We start from the raw sequence: 26,724 nt of genomic DNA on the forward strand, positions 1-26,724 counted from the left end.
TTTCAGTTTAGCAGTGGTTTATTATCTCACTAGAAGCATCTAATTCCCTGCAATAAAGATTGCATGTAGAGCACGACAAAGAGGATACAAGTCTATTACAGCCCACAGCCAGGACAAATGCTTTTTTTCCCTCTTATTCTTAAGTAGGCAGGAATAGCTTTTCAATTTCAAAATAAAAACGACACAATTACAGTAATAATATAATGCTTCTGACTGGCAGCTGCATGTTGTAAACCCCAAAGCCACTGATCAGAAGCAAAAGCAGTAAGTAAAAGCTTTATAGAAATGTTCTGGTGAGATGATTATGTCTATTACAATACTTCTATGGGGGAAAGCCTGATTACTGATTTCATGTCCCTTTCCCTCAAAAACCCTTCAAGTGTTTGCATCTTTTCCTAACAACAAATAAAGCGGCCTTTACTGGAGATATAATTAAGACTAGATGAGCTGTGGAACAAGAGAGGATCCTGTTCAACTAGTTAGGCATTAGTTACAACAGAAAGGCAGAAGCAGTCATGTTTTTATCCTCTGTTATAAAAAATGCTTCTCAATCAGTGTTTCAATACAGTTAAAATTTAAAAACTCTCTATATTACTAATAAATTAAAAACCCCAAATCTCTGACCATCCTGTAAGAAAGTAGGTAAGTAATTTAAACTTTTAGTTTACATAAATTCGCACAGAAATCTGTATTTAAACAAGTGCACTGAAAACAGATATGCCTTTCTTTCTTCTGATAGGTCTTATTCGAGTTATTATGTAACAGGAAAGCCTTAATATTCTTTGCATGACCTTGAGAGTCTGCTAACAAGAAATGGTCAATAGTCAAACCCCAGGAGAATGTTTCACCAGATAGACAATGTCAGAAGTGAGCATGAAGTACAGTTAAACACTTTGTAGTCTTATTACGGTAGACTTCAACATTCAATTTCAGCATATTTACTTCTGGGAAGAGGTGAAGGCAATACATTTATACAGAAAATCATATGAGTGAAATTTGATGGGTTCATCGAATTTTTTCTTCAGCCTATTAAAAGATAATTTATTTCAGAGGTAGTTTGCAAGGTAGTAGTGACATACGTGAGTGGAAACAGTACTCCTTCGCTTGACTTTGGATAAAACACTTAAATACAGTTGGTGCTGTCCCTGAACCTCACAGAGAACTCTTAATGGATAAGATGTTCTAATCAAAGCTGACAACAGTCAATTAAGTGTCAGAAGAACAATCTGATAAGTAGGTCTTCATGTCTATAGGCATTTCCTGATACGTCTTATCTGTCAATCTGAATGTTAAACATCTCTATCTTCGTCTTATTATTGACTGATTTATTAAAGAATGCTTTCATCTCTTTTTGACTTTGGGGTTGTTCTGGAAAGAAAGGAAGGAAAATAGTAGGAACAACTCCAAATTTGGAATAATTCATGGGGAATCATAATTATAATGAAGTTCTAATATTCCAGCTGAGCAGATGTATGGTTTGCTGATGCTACTACCACACAGCTGCCTTCACCATACCTTTTAAGAAATGGTAGATGCTCAGTTTAGAGGAGATCTGTTTCTTTAATAGGTGGAAGGATATCTGTGGACTCGCTGGCAGGCTGCTCTCTGCTTTCAGTGCTCCTTGCTAGTCATACAGAAGACAGAACCTCACTTGATGGATCTCTTCCCTTCTTGTCCTCACTCCTGTCAATATCAATCACATGGACAACGCCAGGCTTCAAGATCAGGTCGTCGGTCTCTACATGGCTCCTGGTGTCATCCACTTCTATGTATTTCCCTTTGGACGGCTGGGCAGCTTTACTGAAGACATCTTTAAAACGGCGCTTGAGCTCCACATCTGGGCAATAGACATACTCATACAGAGCACCAGCAAGGACTGCCCCTATTATTGGTCCCACCCAGTAAACCTACAAAGAGAGGTGGAAAAAAACATTAGCATTAGGTTCCAGAGCAAATAAAGAAGCCACAATCTCAGAGAAAAGCATGTCACTGCAGACTTCATTCAGAAAACTTTCTGAAAATGAAAAATGTCCTGGCCCAATCATTTAAACCAACTCTGTTTTCCAGAAATGCTTGGTCACACAGTTCATTGGATTTCATGAACTGGGATAAAATCTGACATTGTATCAGTTTACAAGGCAGAGAAGTCTAACTACCCAAGGTTTCACAGAAGGTGACGTAGAGTTCAGCGGTGAAGTGAATTCTCTAAACTGAGGCATGAAACTGGTCAAAAGGCAGTCTCTTAGGCAGTTAATGGCATTCGTTCCATGCATTTTTTCCTACCTCTATGCTTTCTCTCAGTCTCCCACCTCTCACATGCCTTTTGTCCACTTCAGAAATACTCTCTATTCACCTTGAATGTCATCACCTAAACCACCTCACATCGTGTGGGTGCAGATCTTCCCTAAAAATTCCTCTCATGCCAGCACCGAGAGAATCACCAGAGCATGTACCATATGAAGCAGAGGAGAAGAGGGAACTATGGTGATGTATCAGTGAGGTAGGGATGCTGTTTCCTTGATGTCTGAGAAAGATCTCATTCTACATATCTAGTTTGCAACCTCCTGGAGTGGACAGGTTGAATAGCTTGTTGGGTTCTGCAACTTATTAACTATACCCAACAAAACTGAAGTTCAAGTTCTTCATCATCTTTAGTTGGATTAATCATAGATACAACATTTCTTGAGAAAAAAAGGCCACAGATCTTTGTGGGGTTGGGTATGACTTGTGAAATACTACTCTGTAGTTATGTACAACACACAGTTGCTCTGGCACAGTCTTTTTCTAGACTACCAAGAGTAAGGTGGTTGAGAAGCAGCCCCATATCCTCAAAGGAAAATGGGTTTGTCAACTTCAAACCTCTTTCCAAGAAGCCTTCTCTAAATTTTCATTGTTTATTTACCAGCTGTAGATAACATACTTGTGCTGTTTGCAAGATGCCACACAAAATAAATACCAGTGTAGAAAACTGATCTTTCTGCATTTTCACTCCAAAATGATTATAAGATTGTAAGGAAGCAATGCCTATCCTACTGTATACATACAAGCAGTTCTACTTCAGTATTTCAGACTCACATTTCCAAAGAGGCCAAATTTGACTCTTGATCCAGAAGACTTCGACAGGCAAGCAGCTATCTTATTATCTGATCTGATAAACAAATACGACTGACACGCACAACTTTGGAGCGTACCTATCTATTTTAGTATGACATGCAGCAGTTCTGTAATATTAGTAAGTGCAAAGGCCTCTCATGCTAATGTTACTGCTTTGAAGGAGGAAAAAAAGGCCTGATTCCCAAATGACCAGCAGAGAAAGCTAAGCTTCTCCTAAAACTTTCTACATAGTAAATTTGTTTATTGTTTACAGCTTTAGTCGCAAATTACAGGCTCCCTCAGAGTATGGATAATTAATCTTGTGAAAAACTACAGCAGATTTTTCATAGGAACAAGCCACTCACTGATAACTGGGTAAATCTGCCTCAATAGGATAACTCTTGGGAACAAAATTACACATGGTATCGTGTTTGCAGAATTGGAGCCTCAGGGACTGAAAACAATGCTATTTCTGTTATTAGCTTCAGTGGGAGCAATGTGGGCTCCATACTTTAAAAATCAAGAAAATCCTTATATGTTCTGCAATACTCAGCTCCCACAGTTAGTACTAAAAGCATCCCTGGAAGTGCTTTCCCTGTGTTTAATTAGGTGAGGCTGAGCTGTGATCCATCTCTCCCTATAAAATGTTCATAAGTTTAGTAGTGGGATGCTACAGAAAGTGCAACACTCATAGTGTGTTTATTAAATTGTTTCCTGCACAAACACTCCTGGTTAAGCCAATCTGCTTTCTAATCAAAGCAGATAACATCCAGTTCAGCTCATAAAGACCAAGTTGCAACCCCTTCATCTCTCGCTGTGGGCATTTGCTATGGCAGGTTCTCCCTCTGGAACACAGAGGAGTCCCTGCTCTCATATTGTGTCTGCCCCAATTTGCCGTAGAACCAGGTGAAATGTGAAGCCAACAGAATTACTTTCATAACTTGTCACAAGCATGACCTGAGGGTTTGCAATCTGCCTTGGAGGACTTTTTCTGTCTTACAGTTCAATCCTTCCCATCCTACTGGACTGTTTTGTTGTTGTTTTTTGTTTGTTTGTTTTGCTTTTTTGGTACAATGTTCTTCTACCCCAGTTACTCCCTCCACAAAATGGCCCCCAAGTAGCTAGATGCTATCCTAGCATGATGCCTACCGCACTGCAGTCCTAGATGTGAACCAGGATTGTACTACAGTGGGTGGCAGGTCAGCACCTGTCTTCCCAGTGATGGTCTTGACGGGATGTGTAAAAAATTGAGTGCTTTATGAAAAAATGTGATGGACGTTTGCTGCTAGGAGGAAGGAAGCATGAAAACAGAGTTACCCATTGGTTTTCCCATTTTCCCATGATGACAGCAGGTCCAAATGAGCGAGCAGGGTTCATACTGGCACCAGTGTAATTGATCTAAAATACGACAAAATGTTGCATGTTATTAGAACCTCAAGGGTAGTGATTCAGTGTCTTTCAGTCCTTTTATTATGGGAAAATCTGGTATTGCATAGTGTCTAATCCTAACAATGGGTATTATTACTCTCCAGAGTCTAATTACAAAATTAACAAAGCTATCACATGAACAGGCAGAAAATCTCATATTTAGCACCCTACACAAGGGTGTTCAAACTGTTTTTGACATGGATCCATACAAAATATGAATAACATGTTTTGGGCCCCTCACTACAAGAAAGACACTGAGGTTCTGGAATGTGTTTGGAGAAAGGCAACAAAGCTGTGAGGAGTCTGGAGCACAGATCTTATGGGGAACAGCAGAGGGAACTGGAATTGTTCAGTCTGGAGAAGAGGAGGCTCAGGGGAGACCTTGTTGCTTTCTACAACAGCCTGAAAGGAAGTTGTAGTACAGTTGCAGTTGAGTTCTTCTCCTAGGTAACAGTGATAGGACAAGAGAGAATGGCCTCAAGGTGCCTCAGGGGAAGTTCAAGTTGGATATTAGGAAACATTTCTTCTCCAAAAGAGTGGTGATGCATTGGAATGGGCTGCCCAGGGAGGTGGTGGAGTCACCGTTTATGGAGGTGTACAAGAAGCTTTTAGACACTGTACTAAGGAACAAGGTTTAGTGAGAAATACTGGTGGTTGGTGGCCAGTTGGATTGGATGATCTTGGAGGTATTTTTCAATCTTGGTGATTCTAGGCTTTTATGATTCTATGATACAGCAGCTATACAGTTATAGCAGCTATAAAGTCTACAGAAGTTTCCGTTTGCTTCTGAAGTAAGCATAAAGGGATAAAAGCTCTATTTTTCGAAAAGAAGGCATTAACTTACAGCAAATAAATGTCCAATCGCAACAGAAAATCCAATTGCTAAAGCTACTGAACCAGTGACATCACTTCGTTTTGAATCACAGCTGGCAAAAATCGTAAAAACCAGCTGGAATGTAATTATCAGCTCCACCAGGAGTCCATGGCCAGCGGAAAGATCCCCATGTACCTGGAGGAAGGGAACACAGGAGATGAAGCAAAGGTGATTTTGTCAATCAGAAGGACACCACCTACATTAATTACACTTCAGTGAATGGTATTTCGAAGTGATACGTAGTGAAAGACAACAACGAACTCTTAGAGGCACACATTTCCAACCCTCTCCTCCCCTTCCTTTTCTTTTTTTTTTTAATTTGAGAGCCATGGAAAATTACTGCTGGACTGACAACAGACGGCTTGCCAGTAACACCCAATGGGAAATTCAAAGTTAGACTGCAAAAGTATCCTTTATTTTTACACAGAGATTTGCAAAGGCTGCACTTCCCCTTCACTGTTTTTTTTTTTTCTTTTTTTTTTTTTTTTCCTTGGGAGTGCTGTAATTTACTATTCAATTATAAATTCATTAATTAGCCCTGACTTAATTAATTTAAATTTCAATTAAAATTTAAGCAGTGCACAGCTCAAGTGCATTTTTAATAAGTCCTGCAACAGGGCTAACTGATGGCATTTCTTATTAGTTTAGAACAAAGCTGAAATCTCAGTCACAATCTATTTCAAAAGTATGTCATTTTAAATTGATGTTTTTTCAATCCTCATCATAACGGCAGAGAATTAATTTCCCCTCCCCAGTCCATAAGAAAATGGCATTTCATGCATATATTATTTAAATTCTGCATGTAAATTAACATTACCTGCTGTCATCAGATTTAGGGAAGTTCTAGAAAAGTATACTTCTATAAAAAGAATAGCTTAGATATAGTGTTGCATAAAGCCATCCTGGGGAGAGCTTTAAACCCTTTCTGGATGTTGTAAATAAACCAGCAAGCTTCTAAAATCTCTACTCGAGCTCTCTTTATTCTGTGTGACGCTGCTTCTATGTTCTTAGGCTCTGAGTTACTCTACTGCACGCGCTGGAGCAGAAGTGATTACCGCAGTGACTCCCAGGCCTCCCACCACACTCGGTGGTGTGATGAGGTAGAGGATGCCAGCTCCCACGATGGCTCCCAGGCACTGGGCAAGAATGTAGAAGACCGACTTGGCAAGGCTGATCTTTCTCGTGCAGACCATGGCCACGGTCACCGCAGGGTTGATGTGACCACCACTGATGTGTCCAAAGCACTGCACCATGGTTGCAATGCTGAGTCCAAAGCAGAGAGAGATAAGAACCATGTCTACGGGCAGTGGCTTCTCTGATCCACCCCAGTTGATTGTAGAGCCGAGGCTGAGAAGGACAAAAATCAACATGGCCAAAAATTCTGCAGAAACGGCTTTCCAGAAGGGCTGAGTCCAGACTCCTTTGAATGCTACCATGATGCTCTCACACTTGCACAGTCGTCCACACTTACTGAAAAGGAAAACAAATCTTCATCAGAAATCACCAAATAAGCCTAATTCTCACCTGTAAGAGGGTTGATATTTGGAAAGCTTGGAGGGGAAGCTCAAAGCAGAGTACCCTTAGAAGGGAACAACAATGAACACATGCACTGTCCTTAAAACATTGCTGGAGTTCAACAGTCTGCAGGATGTGGAGCAATCAGTCATCCCCTGTGATAAGTCTGTTCCTGTACCTTTGGTTCATGCAAAACAGACCCTTTATTTTTTCTTATATAAGCATGAAAATACATGCATTCTTCTGTCCTAGGTGACCTCTGCCTAACTAGGAGCCCTACCACTTTCAATGGCCTGTTAACCATCATGCCCATTAAATTGGTGGATATCCTCTTTCACTGATCAAATGTGAACTTTTCACAAGGTAGGTGCAATAGTTCAGTAAAAAGCAATATTACAGAATCACAGAATGTCTTGGGTTGGAAGAGACCTTGAAACCCACCCAGTCCCACCCTGTGCCATGGGCAGGGCTGCCACCCAGCAGCTCAGCTGCCCAGGGCCCCATCCAAGCTTGAGTCCTCCAGGGATGGGGCACCACAGCTTCTCTGGGCTGCTGTGCCGGCGTCTCACTACCCTCTAAGTAATGATTTTTTCCTGATATCTAACCTAAATTGTCTAAATTTAGTTTAAAGCAGTTACCCTGTTTCCTATTACTATCAGGAAAAAAAAGTTGGTTCCCCTCCTGCTTGTAAGCTCCCTTCACATACTGAAAACTGCAAGGAGGTCTCCCCAAAGCCTTCTCTTCTCCAAGCTTATCAAGCCCAAGTCATAGTCAAACAAGCATAAGCCCATACTGTAGCCAAAACCTAATTCATTTTTACAATAGAATAGTGATGGAAGGTTGCCTAGGGATCTATAAGAGGAAGTTTATTTTTCTGAACACTCACACAAACAAATATTTCAATTTGTATTTATTCAGAGTGCAGTTTCTCCTTTCTGGATAAGATTGAATCCAGCCAGGAGAATGGATGCAGTCCTAAATTCTGACTTCTACATCAACCATGCAGTCAATAAAGACTTTTCTGTTAGGCTAAGCGTGCAGAACAAGTAGTAGAACAGAACAACATTTTCTGCACATTTGGTGTGTACAAGTATGTGTGGCAAAGAAAGAAGTGTCTTGGATTTTCCACTGTCTGGAAATGCTATTTATTAGTCTGCACACCCTTCATGATGAGTTACAATCTTGCTAGATGCTCAAATACCTATGAAAGTGGGTCACCAAAGAAAAGTTATTTGTGGTATTAATAAATTAGGAGAATGAGCCAAAAGGGAAGCATTTTAATTAGTTTCTAAGGAATGCTAACAAGATTCTTCTTTAAAAACAAAAGCAAATAAAACCTCAAGCCCCTCCAAAAACAAACAAACAAACCAACAAAACAAAACAACAACAACAAAACCAGAACAGAAAACAAAAGAAAGAATACAGCTGCTTTGGGAACAGAATTTCAAGTGGAAGATGGATGAATTTATGTTCAGTTATCTAAGGTAACCAAGCCACAATGCATATTTAATACCACTTACATCAGAAAGAAGCATAAAATGCATGTCTAGTCATTTCAAGTTACAGCAAGAGGAATGGACCATGAATTTCTTAATAGTTGGGGAGAGTTAGAGAATAGCAATTTAACTCTGTGACTCGAGCAAATAGTTTGTTTCTCTGTCTCATTTCTTATGCTAATTCTTTGTGTATTTTGGATAGGCCATTTGCACTCTATCTCAGTTCTTTGGACTCTCAGATGAAAACAAGAATTACATTACATCCTGCAAGTGGTTGTTGTAAAACAGTTGTGAAGTGATCTGGCAGACTCAACTTTGAGCAGGGCTTGTTTCACTCAAAGAGAATAAAAACCAGTATGTCAAAAGTGAGAAGAGTCAATCCCCAAATCTGATTTTGTGTTAAGACAAACTGAAATAGTTTTTGTAAGATCTTATATTAACAGGCAATTAATGACCAGCTATCAAGATCCAACTGTTTGTTCAGAATGGCTCCAAATTCACCTCCTCTTGTGGTAATGAAACCACAGCTGTCCTTACCCTCCTTGCTAGATCCTCACCAACAATTCAGTTCAGTGATGTGAGTAGGTCACAGGAGCAATATCTGTACTGAGAAGAGCTCAGTGTCCCAGAACATGTCCCAGGTGAACAGACCGTGTAGGGATCAGTCGTATTCTGAACCCATGAAAATAAACCTGGTGCTCACTGGATGAGCATTACTGGAAGCAGCACTCATCTCTTCACACCTATCTTCATTAGGATGCAACATTGGTTTTCCCAAGCTCTAGCTTACACCTACTTTGGCGAGGTACAAAATAAAGCCCAGATGTTATATTCCAGACTTTATGTTTGGACTAGATGATCTTAGCAGTCTTTTCCAGCTTAAATGATTCTATGATTCTATAACTTCCACAAATTTTACTACTGCTGAGGACACAAGGAGGGCACCAGATGTATTTGGAACATGGGAAGATAGGATATGGGGACTCGTGACTTTGTCCCAGTGTGTCTGATCATCACTTTCTGTACACAGAAAACTGCAGATGTGCCCAGCCAGGCACCCATCATGGAGATCAGACCTCATTCTGCTGCACCAACTGAGATCAGATGCCATCCATTTAGCCAATGTCATTTACAGCCCTCAGAATGCAAAAATACTACATGGATTTTTGTATGTAACTCAAGCACAAAAGTTTGTTCATCAGCATGAATGAAGTTTATACTTATCCTAAATAGCATACTGCATGGAAAAAAAAAAAACAACAAAACATCCCAAATGGTAGAACTCTACTGCCAGTCATACTTTGATAGTTAATGACCTAAACACATATTTTAATGCCGGTTTTTTTTTTTCTCTCTGAAGCAGTCTGCTTCTCTATGATATTAATGCCCAATGAAACATCCAGTTGTCACAGTAGAAGTTTTATTTCAAGCTGCACAACTTTATTCCCCACAGCAAAAATGAAAGAAAATTTAGCTCCCTCCCAGCCACTCACATAGAAAAGATTAATACGAGCTTAATATCACTTTTTTTTTTTTTTTCCCTTGGAGTCCAGGTTCTCACTTAAATCCAAAGGCTCTCAGCATCTTAGAAATCAATATTGTCTCCACCACCCACTGTCCCATCATGTGCACAGTTAACTTCAATGCCTGAGATGGGAAAGAGAGATGATTGCAAGGTCTGAAGCTGATAAGAGACTTCTAAGATTTGCCATCAAAGTTGCAAAGCAATTTTTGGAGTAGCTGCTGCTCGCGGTTGCCTTCCACAAATAAAAAATATAACAGAAAAACAGAGCAGCGCTTTCAGGTTACAGTCACACATTCATTTCACATGGCCACACTTGGAGCTCTCTGGTCTAGAATCACACAGCACACGGACTTTGATGGGACACGAGGTGGGTGCCGCAGCTCAAGTTGCTGTCACGGTCTAAAGAGACTGGGGTATGGGGCAGTCTTATTCTGGGCTCACGCACTGTCCAGGGCTGCAGAGACTGTTAGGCTCTGAAGCCGCAACAATATAAATAATAACAAAGGCTTCCTAACAAATCCCAAAGGCACTTTTAGCATTCTCTCCTCCCGGCTGATGCCACTGAGAGCAGAGGCACAGCCCGGCACGGCACGGCAGCCGTGTGAGCGCAGCAGCTATACGCACCGGCATCCCAGACGGACGCTGGGCACCCTTTGGCACACCGTCTCATTTTCCGTTATGATGTGAGCGAGCGGCTGACAAGGGTACCCGCGGCAAGTGGGAGGAGGGGGCAGGGAAGTCCAGAGCCGCCGCTTTCTGCGGGACCGGAGCTCCGCACACGCACCTCTCTCCACTCTAAGACCGCAAGCGGAGAATCAAACTTTTCGGGCGCGGAACGGAGACGCTCCGCGGAGACGCTGCAGCCCTCCGTCCCCACTTAGCGCACCCACGGGCGACAGAAATGTATCGCCTTCGTGTTGCCGAGTTAGCCCTGCAAGCCACCGCACCCCGAGCCTCCCGCTCCCCGGGGGTCACCTTCTCCCCCGAGCTGGGCCACCCCTCACTCTTTCTCTCCCTCCTTCCGCGGAGCGCACTCACCCGCGGCGCGGCGCGGCCGCCCGGTCGCTCATGCCTGTCCGGCAGCGCGGAGCCGCGGCAGCGCGGGCGCGGAGCAGCGGAGCTCCCCGGGTGGGCGCGGGGTGGGCGCGGGGCGCGGGGGGGTGGGGGGGCGCGGCTCCCGAGCGAGCGGCTGCCGAGCGGAGGGCCCCTACCTGCTGCTGCGGGAGGGCGGAGGGCGCTTGAGACGCTGCCGCCGGAGCCGCGGGTCATTTGCGATCATGTGAATATGCAGATTGGTGCGGGGGGTTAGTGGCCGCTGGCGAAATGAGGGAGCCGGGGCCGAAGGGAACCCGCCGAGATCCCGAGGTGGGGGCTGCTCGGCATGGGGAAAAGCTCAAAGAGCGCTCTGCTTCTTCCAGCTGCACGCTGGGCTCACAGAAATAGACTGCAAGGCACTCTGCAGGCAGAGAACTTCATCCGTCTCTTGTACCTACTGGTACCTCACCAGGTAACCTCACCAGCAACACTATATGTTGCATAACGTGGTGTTCAGCTTGCTCCCCTTTGCAACGTTCAGCAAAGTTTTTCCTACTGTGGGAAAATTAATGGAGGCCAATGTAAAGAACTGATGAAACTATGCTGTGATGCTGCCCCATTGGGTTCTATGGATTTAGTATTTTTCCTATGGAATCATTTGAGTTGGAAGGGACCCTTAAAGGTCATCTCATCCAATTACCCTGCAATGAACAAGGACATCTGCAGCTCAGTCAGGCTGCTCAGAGCCCCATCCAGCCTGACCTTGAGTGTCTCCAAGGACAGGACTTTCACCACCTCTGGGCAACCTGTTCCAGTGCCTCACCATGCTCATTGTGAAAAAGTTCTTCTTTATATCCAATCTAAATCTCCCTTCTAGTTTGAAACCATTTCCCATTGTCCTACCACAGCAGACTCTGCTAAAAGTCCTGTCCTGTCCTCTTCCTTCTTATTGCCACCCTTTAGATACCGAAAGCCTGCTCTCAGGTCTCCCCGGAGCCTTCTCTCCTCCAGGCTGAACAGCCCCAGTGCTCTCAGTCTGTTCTTGTAGAAGAGCTGTTCCATCCCTTGCTACATTTTTGTGGCTCTCCTCTGGGTGCACTCCAATATGTCTGTGTCTCTCTTGAACCCCACATCTGGATGCAGTGTCATCAGCATAGACCAGAGGGGCAGGATCACCTTCCTCACCCTGTTGGCCATGCTTCTTTTGAGGCAGCCCAGGATAGTGTTGGCTTTCTGGGCTGCAAGGGCACACTGCTGGCTCATGTCCAGCTTACCATGCATCAGTACCCCCAAGCCCTTTTGGCAGCCCTTTATGTACCATTGTTACATTCCCCAGCTTGCAAATGATAGTGGAAGTTGCCAGGACCCAGGTGCACTTCTCATCTTGAGAGAAACCCAATGAATCTGCAGCACAAAAATCTGATGAAAAAACAGTCCTTTAGGCAGTAAGACTGAAACAAAGCAACCAAAGTTCCAGGCAGGATTATTTTGTTAGAGAGTGTGTAGAAACTGACACTTGTAGAAGGCAGTCATGAATATGGAACAAAATATCTACAAAAAAAATTTTTTTTCTTTATTTTTTTTTTTTCCAGGTGGTTTTTGACCTTTGGATGCAGTGAAACAATCAGTGCATAACTTATGTGGAAAATGCTATATGGAAAATGTTTTAAGGGATATGTTGTTCAAATGTTAAACCAGTCTGAAACATGCACAGAGAACCTACCACAAACCCATGTGGCAGTAGAAACAGCCAAAATGTATTGTGGCCATCAGGCAGCCTGTTCTGTGCACGCTGTGCTGGTGATCCTTCTGAGCCTTAGAAAAGAGTACAAGAGATGGAGAACCACTTAGGGCACAGAAACCATGGAAAATCATGGAAAATCTTCTGTAGCTTCTGTTGGGATTTTGTAGGTAGTACTTCACACCAGTAAAGAGGAAGTGTAATGTATAGTACTATCAATTCAGGATGCCGTAAACAAATCTGCATGCAAGGCAATAAAGGAGTAATGCTTGTGTGTTAATTGCGTACTAATTGGAGTTCATGGTTCGTAACAAAGTGATCATAAAGTACAGTTGCAGATGTTCCTCTCATGTTTGCCTGCTCTTCCCTTCTTTAAAACATAGTCATATGGATACCAAAAGATATCCCAACGTTAAGACAGAAGAAAAACAGCTGGCTGGATGCTTGGCATTCTTGTTTTCAATCTTTGCTTCATTTGCTTATGTCTTGATCTCAGTCAGGAAGAGAGGGAATCACCAGCACACAACCCCACTCCTTCACTGGCTGCATTCAGTCTCTCAGCCTTTGTACTTCACAGCCCATTACTGTGATTCTAGAAATTCCAAATCATAACAATGACCGACAGGCACAAAAGCCCACTTACAATTCATATACTCACAGACTAAGTTTTGACAGAAGGGCTGTGGGAGGAGCTACCTACAGTATAAGGACATCAGTTGGGAAGTTCCTCTGTGTGTTCTCTTTTCCATCCCTACTGTCTTTTCCCCCTCTCCCAGACATTACTGTACAAGAAGCCACCTTCAGTGCTCTGTTTCACACACATGTGGATTCCCTTGTTTGAATGGGAGGTCTTTTCTCACCTGCATTTGATAAAGGCAGCCTGATCTGATAGGTGGCAACTCTGCCCATGACAGGTGCTGGCATCTGGGCTAGCTTTGAGGTTTCCTCCAGCTCAAGCCATTCTGTGATTCCGTGATTATTTCAGCCTTTTGCACCACAGCTGCTTCTGCCCAATACATCATTTTCTCTGTTACTTCAAAAGGTGCACACAGAGATCTCCATTTTCTCCCCAGTTTTGGAGCTGGCTGTCTCAAATCAGGACAGAGGCTGCTTTCACAGTTTGCCCTGGCAACACACGTGTTCATTGGCACCTTGCAGATTCAGCTCCCATTTGGTTGTTCACAAACAACACTCTCTTAGTAAAACAAATAATTGCTTTTCCTTTCCTTGCAGATAGCACATATCTGCTCTTTGTGGTCTGTGGAGCAGATCAGTGCCACGTGGAGAAGTGGGAACACGAACACCTTCTGTCACAGTTGCCATTCTCATTGCAACAGAGCTTCTGGTCATCAGGCTGCAGCCACAGAAACAGACAAAGGCAATGCTTTGGGCACAAACCTGGAGCAAATCGTGCTGTGCCAGCCCTGATTAAACAGACAGACTTCTCCACTGAGAGCACAGGAGGCAATAAAGCCATCATTTGAGGTGGCATTGAAGCATAGAGGAAAGCAAAACCAGTTTGGGGGTGAATTGGTCATTCTTGGGATTTGGGACCACATAAATTCTCTGTTATAAAACCTGACTTAACTCATTTTGGACCTCTACTCAAGGAGGAGATGTTCCTCCTGCTGCTGTTGACACAGTTAAGGAAATACCTTATAAAAGAACATATATGAAAAATGTAAAAATGGTGTTAATGCTCCATGCCTGTCTGAGGGGGGTGAATATGCAGCACAATCTCACCATGCCTCTGCTTCTCCTTCACTGAACAGCACAGCCAACTTCTTACAGTTGTTTTTAGGGCATCATGAATTAAACATCTCCCTAGGATAGCAAGCCATGGCAAGAAGATGCTGCAACACGTAAGGCACATCCACCTTCTGCACAAAGACTTCCCAGGCAGCTGAAGCGTGCTGGGTCTGGGGTTTCAGTTTAATCTGTTATGGAGGAGAGGGCACTCTGCCAAAGTTGGATAGGAATGTACTAACAGCTAATTCCAGCTAACATAATGCAAGGGAGAGAGGCAGAAAATCTCCCAGGACTGGATTCTGTCATCTTGTTGAACTGCAGTGGGAAGAGTCCCACCACTCTACAGTGAGTTGCATGGAGAGCTGTGGAGCAATGCTGTCAGATCTGCCTTGTGGGCTGGTCAGCTAGGGCTGAGACAGAGAAAACAAATACTGAAACAAAACCAGATGACATAATTTAGAAGCACTGTGTGTTTTCTCAGTGACCATAGTCTTTTTCCACTTGTACCCAGAGGATGAGGGCTGCTGTCTCTAAGCTGCCACTATTAAGCTTTTCAGCTTGCCCTCTTTTCTGTCAACACCTCTTCAGGCTTTCAGTTTTCAAAATTAATGAGATTTACTGGCCGTGTTCTCTTCCCCCACCTTCTCTGAGTGTTCAAATGGGTTGTGCAACCCAAGACTCCTTTGGCTACAGTGGGAGACCAGAGTCTACTCAGTTTTATACCAAACCTGCAATGACAGTGGGCAGCAGGTAACCACAGTGAAAGGTAACCACAGCCAGTCTTAGGAGAACCCCCAGAAGAATTTTCATAAGTACCCAAAGTGATGGAGGGATTTGGCTTCTGTTTTTGTGGTGGCACGGACTCCTGGGAGACCGAATTCCTTTGACCTTCCTTGGCTGCTGTCAACAAGAGACCTTGAAAGCAGGCTGCAAGCCTTTCAGAAATGATTGGCGCTTGCAGAAACGCTCTGACTTTCTGTACTGCCTGGCTGAGAGTTTCATTCTGTTGCCACTAATGAACCACCCACAATTCACCAGCTTATAAGTTTGGGCTAATCTTTGCCTACTAAAAGGATCTTACATAAAACACCACTTACTGAAATATGATCTTTACACATTTCTGAAGTTTCAGTTTTCCTTCAGTGTAATCTTATTACTTAGGTCATTCATTTTGTCACGCCCTGGTATCGGCCTGGTCCAGATTTGACTGTGGGGCTGTGTTCTCCTGACATTTAGACCAAGAATTCCTTGGGAAATAAGTCAAGAGATTTGACATTGCTTCTGGCCTGGCTCCAGAGGGTTTAGTTTTACTCTCCCTCTCTATTTATTGTGGAATCTGTCTGTCCACAGGCTGCACATTGAGTCCTATGCTGGAGAAGGAGAACTGCAAGGGACAAAATGGCCATTCACTCAAGGGATCCATTCAGGCTGCTCATAATGGTTTTACAAGAATTCATGCACTTGGATGACTGCTGAGTTTCCTTAGTCCTGCTCCATTGCCTTCCTCACGAGACAATTTGGACTGACTGCTTTTTCTTTGCTCTCCCCCCCAGCTCAATAGACAGCAACTACGTCTGGAAAAGCAAAACTGTGATCCAGGTAGCATAGGAACAACCTGGAGGCTTTTTGTCTTTAGAAATAGTTTAACTTCAAGATGGCACGGACAAGCTCCTTGCCAAGAATGTGTGAAAATAAAAACCCTTTTTCTCCTCTCCTATCACAAATCGTTGCAAAAAGCTGCATCGATGGCAGATGCAGAACCAGGCAGGGACCGACTGAAGGGGAAGATCAGGAAGGAGCCCCAGGTACTGTATGAAGTCAGCAGTGGGGGAAGCATCCCAACAAAGAGAACTAAAGTGGGAACTAAAGAGACCTATCAAAGTGTCTAACTTGGATAGGTAAGCCACTGACATTTGATTGAGCTCTCACAGATTTTTATCAACACAGAAAAAGGAGTATTAGACACTGTATAACCCACTGGTGTATGTTCTTTAACAGGCAGCTGTGCTTTCCTAAGTGATCACAGCTGCTCTCTTTAGCAGCTACTCACTTCCAAATGCTCAGCTTCTTCCCTCAGCACCACTGAAGGCCTTTGGTTCCCTTCAGAAATGAAGCCCACATGGCTGATCTGCCTCTTTGTGCACCTGTTATCTTCAGTCGTTTTTGATCCTATCATCAGTTGACTCACGACAGTGGTGAACTGCGTTGTGTATTCAGCTTTTTTTTCCACCTAGAGTTAAAAATGAAGATTACTCCTTTTTTTAAAAAAGTTACACCTAACCAGAACACCTATATCAAAAAGATTGTATCATAAAGATCTGTATCATAAAGACTTTTTATGACACCTAATTCCAATGTTTGCGCTGAAAGAAGTGCTTTCAAGCATGAACTTGGTTTCCAGGAGAGAAGTTTGCTTGCCAACAGCAGAGGATGGCTTATCGGAAGGTACATTTTGTTATGATTCTTACATTAGTTATTACCTAATGATGCTGCAACTGAAAGGCTGTATTCACAATGCTCAAAGAATCATGGAGTATAAAACCAGATTACAACATAAAATTTTCCAGTTAACTTGTAGATTTTTCATGTCATTACACATTTCATTGTTTCAATAATTTATGTTTGGTTAAATATGCTTTACAAAAAGCATCTTTGCTTAATTTGAAAACTCATAGGACAGAAAATCCACCCATTCTTTGGTAGTTTATTCACCAGACTAATCATTTTCATCACCAAAAATGGTCCGTCTAAAATGAGTCTGTATGAAGCTTGTTATGCTGCTCTCCCCCAGATTAAAAAGCCTCTTGCACTTCTACTTTGTTCCCATGAGAATGCTTACATAATGCAAGTAACTCATCTCTTCATCATCTTTTTGATAAGATAAATAGGCCGAGCTTTCAAAGTCTCTCACCCTAAAGAAATTCCTTTCAGCTCTTGCTTTTGCCTTCACCACTTTTCCAACATGCTTTTAAAAGTACTTTTTTAATACTGAACTCCAGTAGGCATATCCTGAAGCGTGCCTTGCAGCACACTTAGGAATTGTTCTAGCTAGTCTTACCACAGCACTGCACTGAGGAAGCATTCTTCCTTACCCCTTCTCAAGGCCCCTCTGTCCTTCTCAGGACATAGTCTCCATTCTGCAGATAAGGCTTGTTTCAATCTCAGAAATGAAATTTTGCACTTTCCAGTATTAGAGAACATCTTCTTGTGACAAGGAACACACCAGAGAACAATCTACTCTGCTTGGTCATCCTTTTCTCAGCCTACTAATTAAGGTATGTTCAAATTATATTGGCAATTTGTCTATATTTACCTTCAGATTTACTTCCTGAGGAACCCCCAGAAGCACACAAGGCCCTACAGCAATCTTTCAGATCCCAGCCAACAGCTACCACTACCAGTCCACTAAGTACATTCAGAGATCTGTTACCCATGTGTTCACCCATTTAATGCTCCATGGCTAATGTTCAGCAGTAATGTTTTAAATAAATGTCACTTAGTACTGTGGTAAAGCCTCTGGAAACACATAAAAAGTGTTCAGTGCGGCAACCACTGTCAATCATTGTGTAATTTTAAAACTGAAGTCTGTCCTGTGTTGGCTTTTTCGGGAGGTGAGGCTGTGTCTCAGTGGCATTAGATAGTTGTCGTGCTCCAATGCTAGGAGTTTGTCCTTCGTCCAAGCTATCTGCCATATGTAATGTAATGATAATATATATAAAATATACATATAGCTTCATATCCCAATACTTATACATATGTACTACACATATGTACTACACATACATACAGCTTCATACTCCAGTATTGAAGAGTGTATAAGTAGGAGGGGGACTTATGTGGGTAGATAGTGATCAGACAATTTTAAACTATGACAGGGGAGGTTTATGTTAGATATCAGGGGGAAGTTTTTCTCACAGAGGGTGGTGACACACTGGAACAGGTTGCCCAAGGAGGCTGTGGATGCCCCATCCCTGCAGGCATTCAAGGCCAAGCTGGATGTGGCTCTGGGCAGCCTGGTCTGGTGGGTGGTGACCCTGCACATAACAGGGGGTGTTGAAACTAATTGATCATTATGGTCCTTTTCAACCTAGGCCATTCTATGATTCTATAGTTCTATGATTCTGATATTCACGGGATTTATATACACTGGAATTACATACCATGAATGGGTTTATGCAGCATACCCCAAAAAAGACGATTTTGCTTCAGATCATTCAGGCTGTCTTTGTAGATTACAATAGTAACTGTCTTCTTAATACTAAGTATTTTATATATTCTTTTCCTTCTCTCTCAACACTTCAAATATCTTCTAAAAGTTACCCTTTGGGCCAAGTGAAGATGTTGATCTTTCCTCCATGCAAAGGCTCTTCATTCACTGAACAAAGTGAGAAGCAGGGTCTGACCATGAATATTTAGAAGTTCAAGTTTCGTCCATAAGCTTCTGAAGAAAATATGACAGCATGTTTTTCTTGAAATCCTTTGTAGAATATTAGTTTCATTTCTGACAGTTTCATATGTTTACAGCTTGAAAAAAAAAAAAAGGAGGTGAATCCTAATAACTTGTGATAAGGTGCTACATTTTTATTAGACTAATAGAAAAGTTTTAAAACTCAGGAATGGCAACAGGAGTTATTCAATCTCTTTTATGATGGAAGCTGTACAGCTTTTGAAGATTCTTGTGTTAGGTTTGATTACCAAGCCTAATACTTCTTGCTGCTCCTTTAAGCTTTACTGATATCAGTTTAGAGACTCTGGATGGATGGATGGATGGATGGATGGATGGATGGATGGATGGATGGCAACATATGAAAAGCGATCACTTAACAGTATTCTGCCTTCAGCTTTTGAATTGCAGTCTGTGTGCTCTGGAAGCTCATGCAGCCAAAAGAAACAGTCCTTTGAGATCCATACCTCTTCTACAGTAATTGCATGTTTCCTGGTGGGAGGAGAGTGGTGGATGCAGTCTACAAAAGCTGGATTAAATCAAGTACAAGGGAGCTTGTATTTCTTTAAAAGAAATTCATGTTTCTTTCTAAGCAACATTTTCCAGTGTAACCTTCGCCACTGCCTTATGTGAGCACTTAGAGAAGGACAAGCTGCTCTTTTGCAAAGCCAACTGAGGGAAAAAAAGCAGTGACCTATGAGAATAGTTAAAAAAATATCAAAATACATTTTTTTTTCCAGTAGACTTTGGGGATAATAAATATTTTGTTGACTTGTTTGCAGACATTAATACAGAGCAACTAGTGTAACACAGGTCCGCAAGGCTTACTTCTCTAGAATCATCAGTCTCCTCTTTTCCTGCATCCATACTTTGAGTAGCCTTTATAGCCCTGCTACAAACTGTTCACAGTTGACTTGGGTGAGTTTTGAGGAGACAGTTGTTTTGGTGAAGGCATCTATCGTATTAAATCAGTGTTAAAAAGGAGGCAGATATGGCTAATCCTACCTCTTCAAGGATACACATCAAAAACTTCTGTTAAAAATAGATACACTTTTCTAAGAATGCATTCAGAGGAAATTTCCCATTTATGGTTTCACGTGTCCCTTTTTGTTTAAGCTTAACATCTCCAATACCCATCAGATTTTCTGTTTCACCATGCTTAACTGACCCGAGCAGATTGTTCTTCCAGCATCACAGCAGAACCAACATGCCAGTGAAAGGGATTCTTTTCAGCTACACGCTTCATCAGCACTGGCGTTGGTGAGACTCCTGTGCTGTACTTTCTATGGGTGAAAAGGGGACAGACAGCCACACATCCCATTCCTCAGTTCTGCAGGCTAGAGTTTGCAGAACAGGCTCTTGGAACACGGCATTAGACCTGTACACTGAGCAAATTTGGTGCAAAAGGCACAAAAGGAACTTCCACACAGTCTCACCATGCAATTTTTGCTGTCCAGTTTCTGAAAATTGTAATTTATCCTTAAAAGTTTCATCTCATCCTGATCCTGACTGCATTGTCTCAAAATACTGATAGTGTAACTGTGAAGTTGTAGATGACTCAGTTTCCAACATCATGAAGAGTTAGAAAATGCATGTAGCCCACAGCCAAGAAAGCTCTTTTATCTCTTATTCAAGTGAGGACACTGAAATGGAAAAATACCAGGTCTTAGAGTGGAGAATAATCACTTGAGTTACATGTGAGTGTTATTAGTTGGAAAAAATGAAGAACTTACACTGAAAACATACTGAAACTAAGGCAATAGGGATCATAGTGTAGCCCAAATATTAAGCAGTTAGGAAATCCCAAAATGTGTGAGAGATTTCTTGAGTGATAGAGAACAAGGAATTTGTAGACCGGAGACTATTCTAAATAGACAATAAATAAAATAGAGATATGTCCCCACTTTTCCTTCGTGTATGACAGATACTGGAAGTCCTTGACCATGTCAGAAGTTTGGGCATATCACTGGTTTCCTTGGATTTTGTGATGAGGCCAGAAAGAAGAAAAAAGAAAAGAAAAAAAGAAAAGAAGGGGAAAAAAAAGAGCCTGGGAAACCCTCTAATTGTGCAGTCTCAGTGGTTTTGTTACTGCTCCAAAATAAGGGGTCAGGGCATAATAGCACTAGAAAAGCTTGGTTACTGTAGATTTTACATAACGAGTTCCCAGCTTCTCTCACTTCTCCCATTCAGTGTGTGCCCAGTTTTGCAACCAAGACAGAACAGAGAACAGATTTCAGCCATAAAGATGTCAGCGGGAGAGCTTGTTTTCCTTTGGTAAATTGCAATAAATTAAAGAAATGCCTTAGAGCTTGCAGGAAAAGAAAAAATAGGGGAAAAAAAAAAAAAGAAAAACTGAAAATGCTGAAAAGAATATTTCAGAACGTCCTGAATTTTTCCCCTTCCTTTTCTATGGTTTACTCTGAAAGGTATGGCTTTGGCAAAGCAGCCTCTACTGTTACCTGGTAGCAACACCTTCATTAGAAGCCTCTGTGTGCACAGGTGGTGCAGGACTCTGCACCCATCATGGACATTTATCTGGAGGCAGCCACAAAGAATCAGGAAGAAACGCAAGAGCACCTGCTGGCAGCATGGCTGAGACACAACATTTACATCCAACCTCAGTTCTGTGCTTGTAGTTTCATGATGATTTCTGGAAATGCCATCGTCCCTTGGAAATAAGCTTTTGCTGAGCTGCAGTCTTAGGGTATTTCCATCAGAGATACAATAATACAGCAGCAATTCCTTATCGTGCACTGACACCTCCAGCCGCAATTAACATCTCCCCTTTTCATTAGAGGCTTTTCTTCTGTCCCTTTACTTTGTCTCTCCCTTTTTTAAAAACAATAGCAGAAAAGGTGACAGCTGGTGTCAGTTGCTTGGGGTGCATTATAGGTAGAAACTCCACAACACTCCTGAAAGCAGAGATGTGGATACTACTGTCTAATTCCCCTCCTCCAAGTTCCCCACCAAAGGACCTCTCCCCTAAATCTGAGCCATGATAAGAATCAGGTGCAGTTGCACTCACTATGCCTACATAGCATACAATACCATTGCACATGCAGCACTACTGTGATCCTTTCCTGCTACAGTTCAAGATGAGAATGGAATTAATTAAGTTCTTAAGGGCTCATGGGCTAGTTGAGCAGGGTGATGATGGGCTGACAATTGCACTGGATGTTCTTAAAGATGTTTTCCAATCTTAATGATTTTATGATTCTATGATTCTGACAGCACATCCCGAGCCAATAGATGAGAACTCTTTTTCATTAGAGAGCATATCTCCTAGCACAGACTTAAGATTATTTGGGTCAAATATAGGACTTAAGCTGAGTAGCTCCCACTACCATCAGTGAGCAGCATTTGACTAAATGTTCATGTACATAATTGAGCATTTATAAAAAACACAAGTTCATTAATACATGTATGTGTGCAAGTTTGTAGGAAGGGAAGTTTTTAGTTGCAGAACTCAGCTCTCTTACATAGTGTTTCTCAGATGAATGATAAGTCATTCCCAAAAGATCTGTCTATGCGTGTGTCTGCCTTCATCAAAATAGAGGTAATTCAGTAGGCACATACCAGTCTGCCTACACTCAGTTTTACACTCAAGTAACTATTTGGGAAAATTAGACCTTAGCATTTAATATCCTGCTCACATACATTTGTTTTTTTCACACAGAGGGTGGTGACGCACTGGAACAGGTTGCCCAAGGAGGCTGTGGATGCCCCATCCCTGGAGGCATTCAAGGCCAGACTGGATGTGACTCTGGGCAGCCTGGTCTGCTGGTTGGCAACCCTGCACAGAGCAGGGGCATTAAAACTAAATTGTCTTTGAGGTCCTTTTCAACCCAGGCCATTCTATGATTCTATGATTTACCACCGAGTGCTCTATGAGATGCCTGGAAAAAAAATGCTCATCTCCTACCCATATTTGTCAGAACGTTTTTTCTTGAATGCAAATTATATGGGATGAGTCAAATTTGGAAATCTTGGGAAATGAGCAGTATCAAGAGGTTCTGTGGAAACTTTGCTTTCTGGAAGGAATTTGACAAAGTAGGAGGAATTTCTACATGAAAAGGCCAAAAGAACTACGTGTGAACAGATGGTGACTGACAGTACCATACTCTCAGGCAGGCTGATTAGTGCAGCCTCAGTGCCACGATAACATAGATGTGCTGGGCTGGAGCTGTCTGACACTTGACAGCTGAGAGAGAATCAGCAATTGGTTGCACCTATTTGTGCTGACATACTTAAGAAGGCTGGAAATTGTGAGAAGGCAGAGTAAAGGAAACAATAATTATATACACAAACATATATGTATGCATATATATATATATATGTGATGATAGTTTTTTCTTTGTCTCTTTAGTAAGGAAAGGAGGCTGTTTCTTCTCCATCAGGTTTTTTAATTGCATCTCTATTTAAAGATGAGTATATATACTCTGTACCAATGCAGTCTCCATTTTATCAGTAGCTCCCATACAGCTATCAAGAAACTGGCTGCTAGTGGGAGCTACATCCTAAGAGCTGGGAAAGCAGAGATAATCTCAAGGATTGCCAGGACCTTAGGAGGAGCTGAGTAATGCAGACCAGGTGATGCAGCTCTGCCATCTTAGAGAAGGCAGGGGTTTGCCTTCATGAGTGGAATCCATAAATATCACTTAGATCTCCCTCCTGCTTCTCCAGAGTGTCCAAGCTGATCATCATTCTATTTAGAGCTGTGGCACCAAAGCTGGGCTCGGAATACAATGAGAAGGCAAGATTCTCAGTCTGCTCTCATCTGTACAAAGGAACCGGAGGGGCACTTTCCCCAGGTCAGACAACCTGGCACTGGTTTTATGCTGAGGCAATGCCTGGGCAGGCTTGACAGATGCACAGTGTTTTGAAACAGAGCTTGCATTCTTAAGGCTGCCAACTGCACAGAACAGAGCTGAATGGTGCAGTTCTTGGCTCGAACAAAACTGGGAAGTCCCTGGCTTCTTCCATTCAATTGGAAATAAAATATAAAGAAAGGGCATGAACATCCTATGAGATAAGTTCCATACTAAGACCTTACTTAAAAACACAGCTATTTTTGAGCAGAGTACAAAGCCTTTAGCAGAAAGCATGTGGTATAATTACCATCCTTTACAGGCCTATTTTGCCAATGGGGAAACTGAGGCAGAGAGCAGGACATGTTGCTCAACAGGCACACGTGAAGTTACACAGCTTAGAGGAGAATCCAGGTGTCTGAAGTCCATATCTGTCATTGTAGATATAAGCAGAGCTACTTCTTAGCCATCTATGGAACTCCCTGCAATTAGCTACTGAGCAAAGAGCTTAGACATTCTCTCCTCAATCAGATACATTTATGAACACCTAATTTCACTGAAAACATTCTCAATAAACTAGAAATAGAATCATATGATCATAGATTCATTAAGGTTGGAAAAGACCTTTAAAATTACCTAGTCCAACCATCAGTCCACACCCACTGTGCCCACTAACCCATGTCCCTCCATGCCACCTCCACAGTTTGTGAACACCTCCAGTGATGGTGACTGTATCACCTCCCTGGGCAGCCTGTGCCACTGCCTCACTGCTATTTGTGAGAAGAAATTTCTCTTAATACCCAACCTGAACCTCCCTTGGTGCAACTTCAGGCCATTACCTCTCATTCTATTGCGGTTACCTGGAAAAAGAGGCCAACCCCTATCTTCCTACAACCTCCTTTCAGGTAACTGTAGAGAGCAACAAGGTCTCCCCCTGAGCTTCCTGTTCCCCAGACTAACATTTCAGACAGCAGATCAGTTGCATGCATCCATGGCTATGGGCAGCTTTCCTTTGCTGAGTCAGTTACATTTCCTATTACTAAGCATCCCTACCCTTGTCTCTAGACTATAAATGAATTTCTAGATACCGGACAAGTACATCTGTATTTTTTATGAAGTGTAACAATTTATGGCTTGATTTCAAACATCAGGTTCCAAAGCCAGATTCATTTAGTTCTGAAAGCATCACAGCAGGTTACATGGCTGATAAACTGGTTTTAACATAACAGTTAAAAATACTTATCTGATGCATTGCTAGCCTGAAGGCATGTACAACAAAGACTTTTTTTATATAACCCACATACACAATACGGAGCTCTATTAAAATATTTTCCTCTCAGACTTCTGAAAAGTGTCATATTGTAATTTTCATTTAAATTTAAACTACATTTAAAATTGAAGTGGTGATCTCCAATGACCCATCACCGAGATAGATCAGCCTGAGGCAAGAGTAGCTCCAATAATTTCAGCCTTCTGGGGGACCTGCACCAGAGGACATTTCAGGGGGCTGTGCCGCATTTGATTGCACTGTGTCTGCACACCTCTGATTGCCAGTGAGCAACAGCTTGGCTTTGGAAGAGGCAGGAATGATGGCTCTGCAAGCTAAATCCTACACAGAGAGATGCAGTTACCTTATTTGGGCAAAAATAGCAAGAAAAGGAGAAGGTGCATCTATAAAATCTAGTTTATTTTTATATCAGTACTGATTCACTCAACAAGAAAAGCAAATATGGAACATTATCTTTCCCAATTTTTTTCTTCAAAAGGGAAGAACAATGGTGATGTTCAGAGCAGACCAAACAGCCAACGGAGTGCTCTCCTCCCACTTGAGCCCCCACAGACTCACTTTGATGGCTTTACAGGACACAGCTTATCCTTACAACTGATGTGTATTACAGAACACCTTCGAGACCTTCAAATGAAGAGATGTTTGTAACTAAAAAGCATTTAGTATAATAGAGTCCCATAAAACAAGTTCTTTAGTGTATATGCAATTGCACTGAATGTTTTGGAGTGTAATGTCATTCTGCTTTTGCATACATTCTTTTTCTGAGTAAAACATTTGTGCACAGTATTGGAGATGGAATTTTACGTAGTTACAGTGGCTGACCTTCAGCTTTTATTTTTTGCCTCACACTCTCACAAAATATAAGCTAAGCTACAACTCAGTCTCACACTTTGACCTTTTAAAATTTACTTTTAAAAATAGAGGTTATCTTTTATGTTGCAAATTATGCCTTCATCTTGTATAATCCCACAAGTCTGATATCACAGTCCCACTTCAATTATGCTAAACTCTTATGTTAATTTTAAATCATGTAACTTAATTCCTGGCAAAGCAGGCTGGTGATTTTCAAAATGTGGTTAATGAGGCAAAGTACAATCTAGATTCTGCTACTGAGATCATCTGAATCCCTTAGGTCACTGAAGATGACTGTGGAGAGGCTCTTCTTTGCAAAAGTCAGGCTTAGATTTTCAAAAAATGAATATTTAAGTGCAGTGAGGGGCTATGAAATTTGAAGTTGAGCATACAAAGAAGTTGAATTACTTTCACTAGAGCCATAGAACAACAGTGCAGCTAAAACAATTACACTTCTGTGCACACACTTCAAAAACCTTAAGTAGCATCCTCCCTTTTTAAATCACAAATGCAAACCATACCAGATTTTCAAGATGACAGCCCAGGGACCTGGTGCCTATGTCCATGGATGCTTGCAAATCAGTGTCATTTTCGCTCTCATTTGCAGAAACCAAACATTTGCTAATAACTTCTTTCACCCTCTCAACTCAAACAATGGTTTTATCTGAGAACAGCTAGTAGACGAAATCTTATGAGACTGTACAGCTTTTTCAGTACAATTACATCCCTCTCCACATCCAAATCTCTTTCATTCTCTGGTCAGATAGGCTGAAAGCTTGTCACTGAGGCCAGCTCAACATTAAGTCTCCAAAGAGCTTGTGCTTTGTAATGTATTAATATGTATTTCTCTGTATTAAAGAAATAATTCAAAACATG

The 26,724-nt window shown here is 42.0% G+C and overlaps 1 protein-coding gene and 1 long non-coding RNA gene across 3 annotated transcripts; one reads left to right on the forward strand and one right to left on the reverse strand.

Moving 5' to 3' along the window:
* On the reverse strand, positions 1-11,333 carry AQP4 (aquaporin 4). 2 transcript variants are annotated; one of them, XM_052704473.1, is made up of 5 exons: positions 11,143-11,333; positions 6,451-6,865; positions 5,366-5,530; positions 4,411-4,491; positions 1-1,907 (listed from the first exon to the last, which is right to left on the reverse strand). In XM_052704473.1, the coding sequence occupies exons 1-5, from the start codon at positions 11,208-11,210 to the stop codon at positions 1,629-1,631; spliced, it is 1,008 nt and encodes a 335-aa protein (XP_052560433.1). In that variant the 5' UTR covers positions 11,211-11,333; the 3' UTR covers positions 1-1,628. The 2 variants fall into 2 exon arrangements, with proteins under 2 accessions (XP_052560433.1, XP_052560434.1); XM_052704474.1 differs by lacking the exon at positions 11,143-11,333 and adding an exon at positions 10,970-11,081.
* LOC128091382 (uncharacterized) lies at positions 10,407-26,665 on the forward strand. The gene is made up of 3 exons (XR_008211377.1): positions 10,407-10,614; positions 15,807-16,901; positions 25,475-26,665. It is a non-coding gene; the product is annotated as an uncharacterized LOC128091382 (long non-coding RNA).
* Positions 26,666-26,724: the final 59 nt, after the last annotated feature.

This window comes from Tympanuchus pallidicinctus, unplaced genomic scaffold, assembly GCF_026119805.1.
Source record: "Tympanuchus pallidicinctus isolate F22 unplaced genomic scaffold, pur_lepc_1.0 scaffold5, whole genome shotgun sequence".
Classification (NCBI taxonomy): domain Eukaryota; kingdom Metazoa; phylum Chordata; class Aves; order Galliformes; family Phasianidae; genus Tympanuchus; species Tympanuchus pallidicinctus.

Coding starts and splice junctions, on each gene's coding strand:
- AQP4 (XM_052704473.1), bottom strand. CDS start 11,210: ATGATCGCAAATGACCCGCGGCTCCGGCGGCAGCGTCTCAAGCGCCCT. Junction 4,492..5,365: donor CGATTGGACATTTATTTGCT/GTAAGTTAATGC, acceptor GTCGTATTTTAG/ATCAATTACACTGGTGCCAG. Junction 1,908..4,410: donor GAAAATGGGAAAACCAATGG/GTAACTCTGTTT, acceptor CTCTCTTTGTAG/GTTTACTGGGTGGGACCAAT.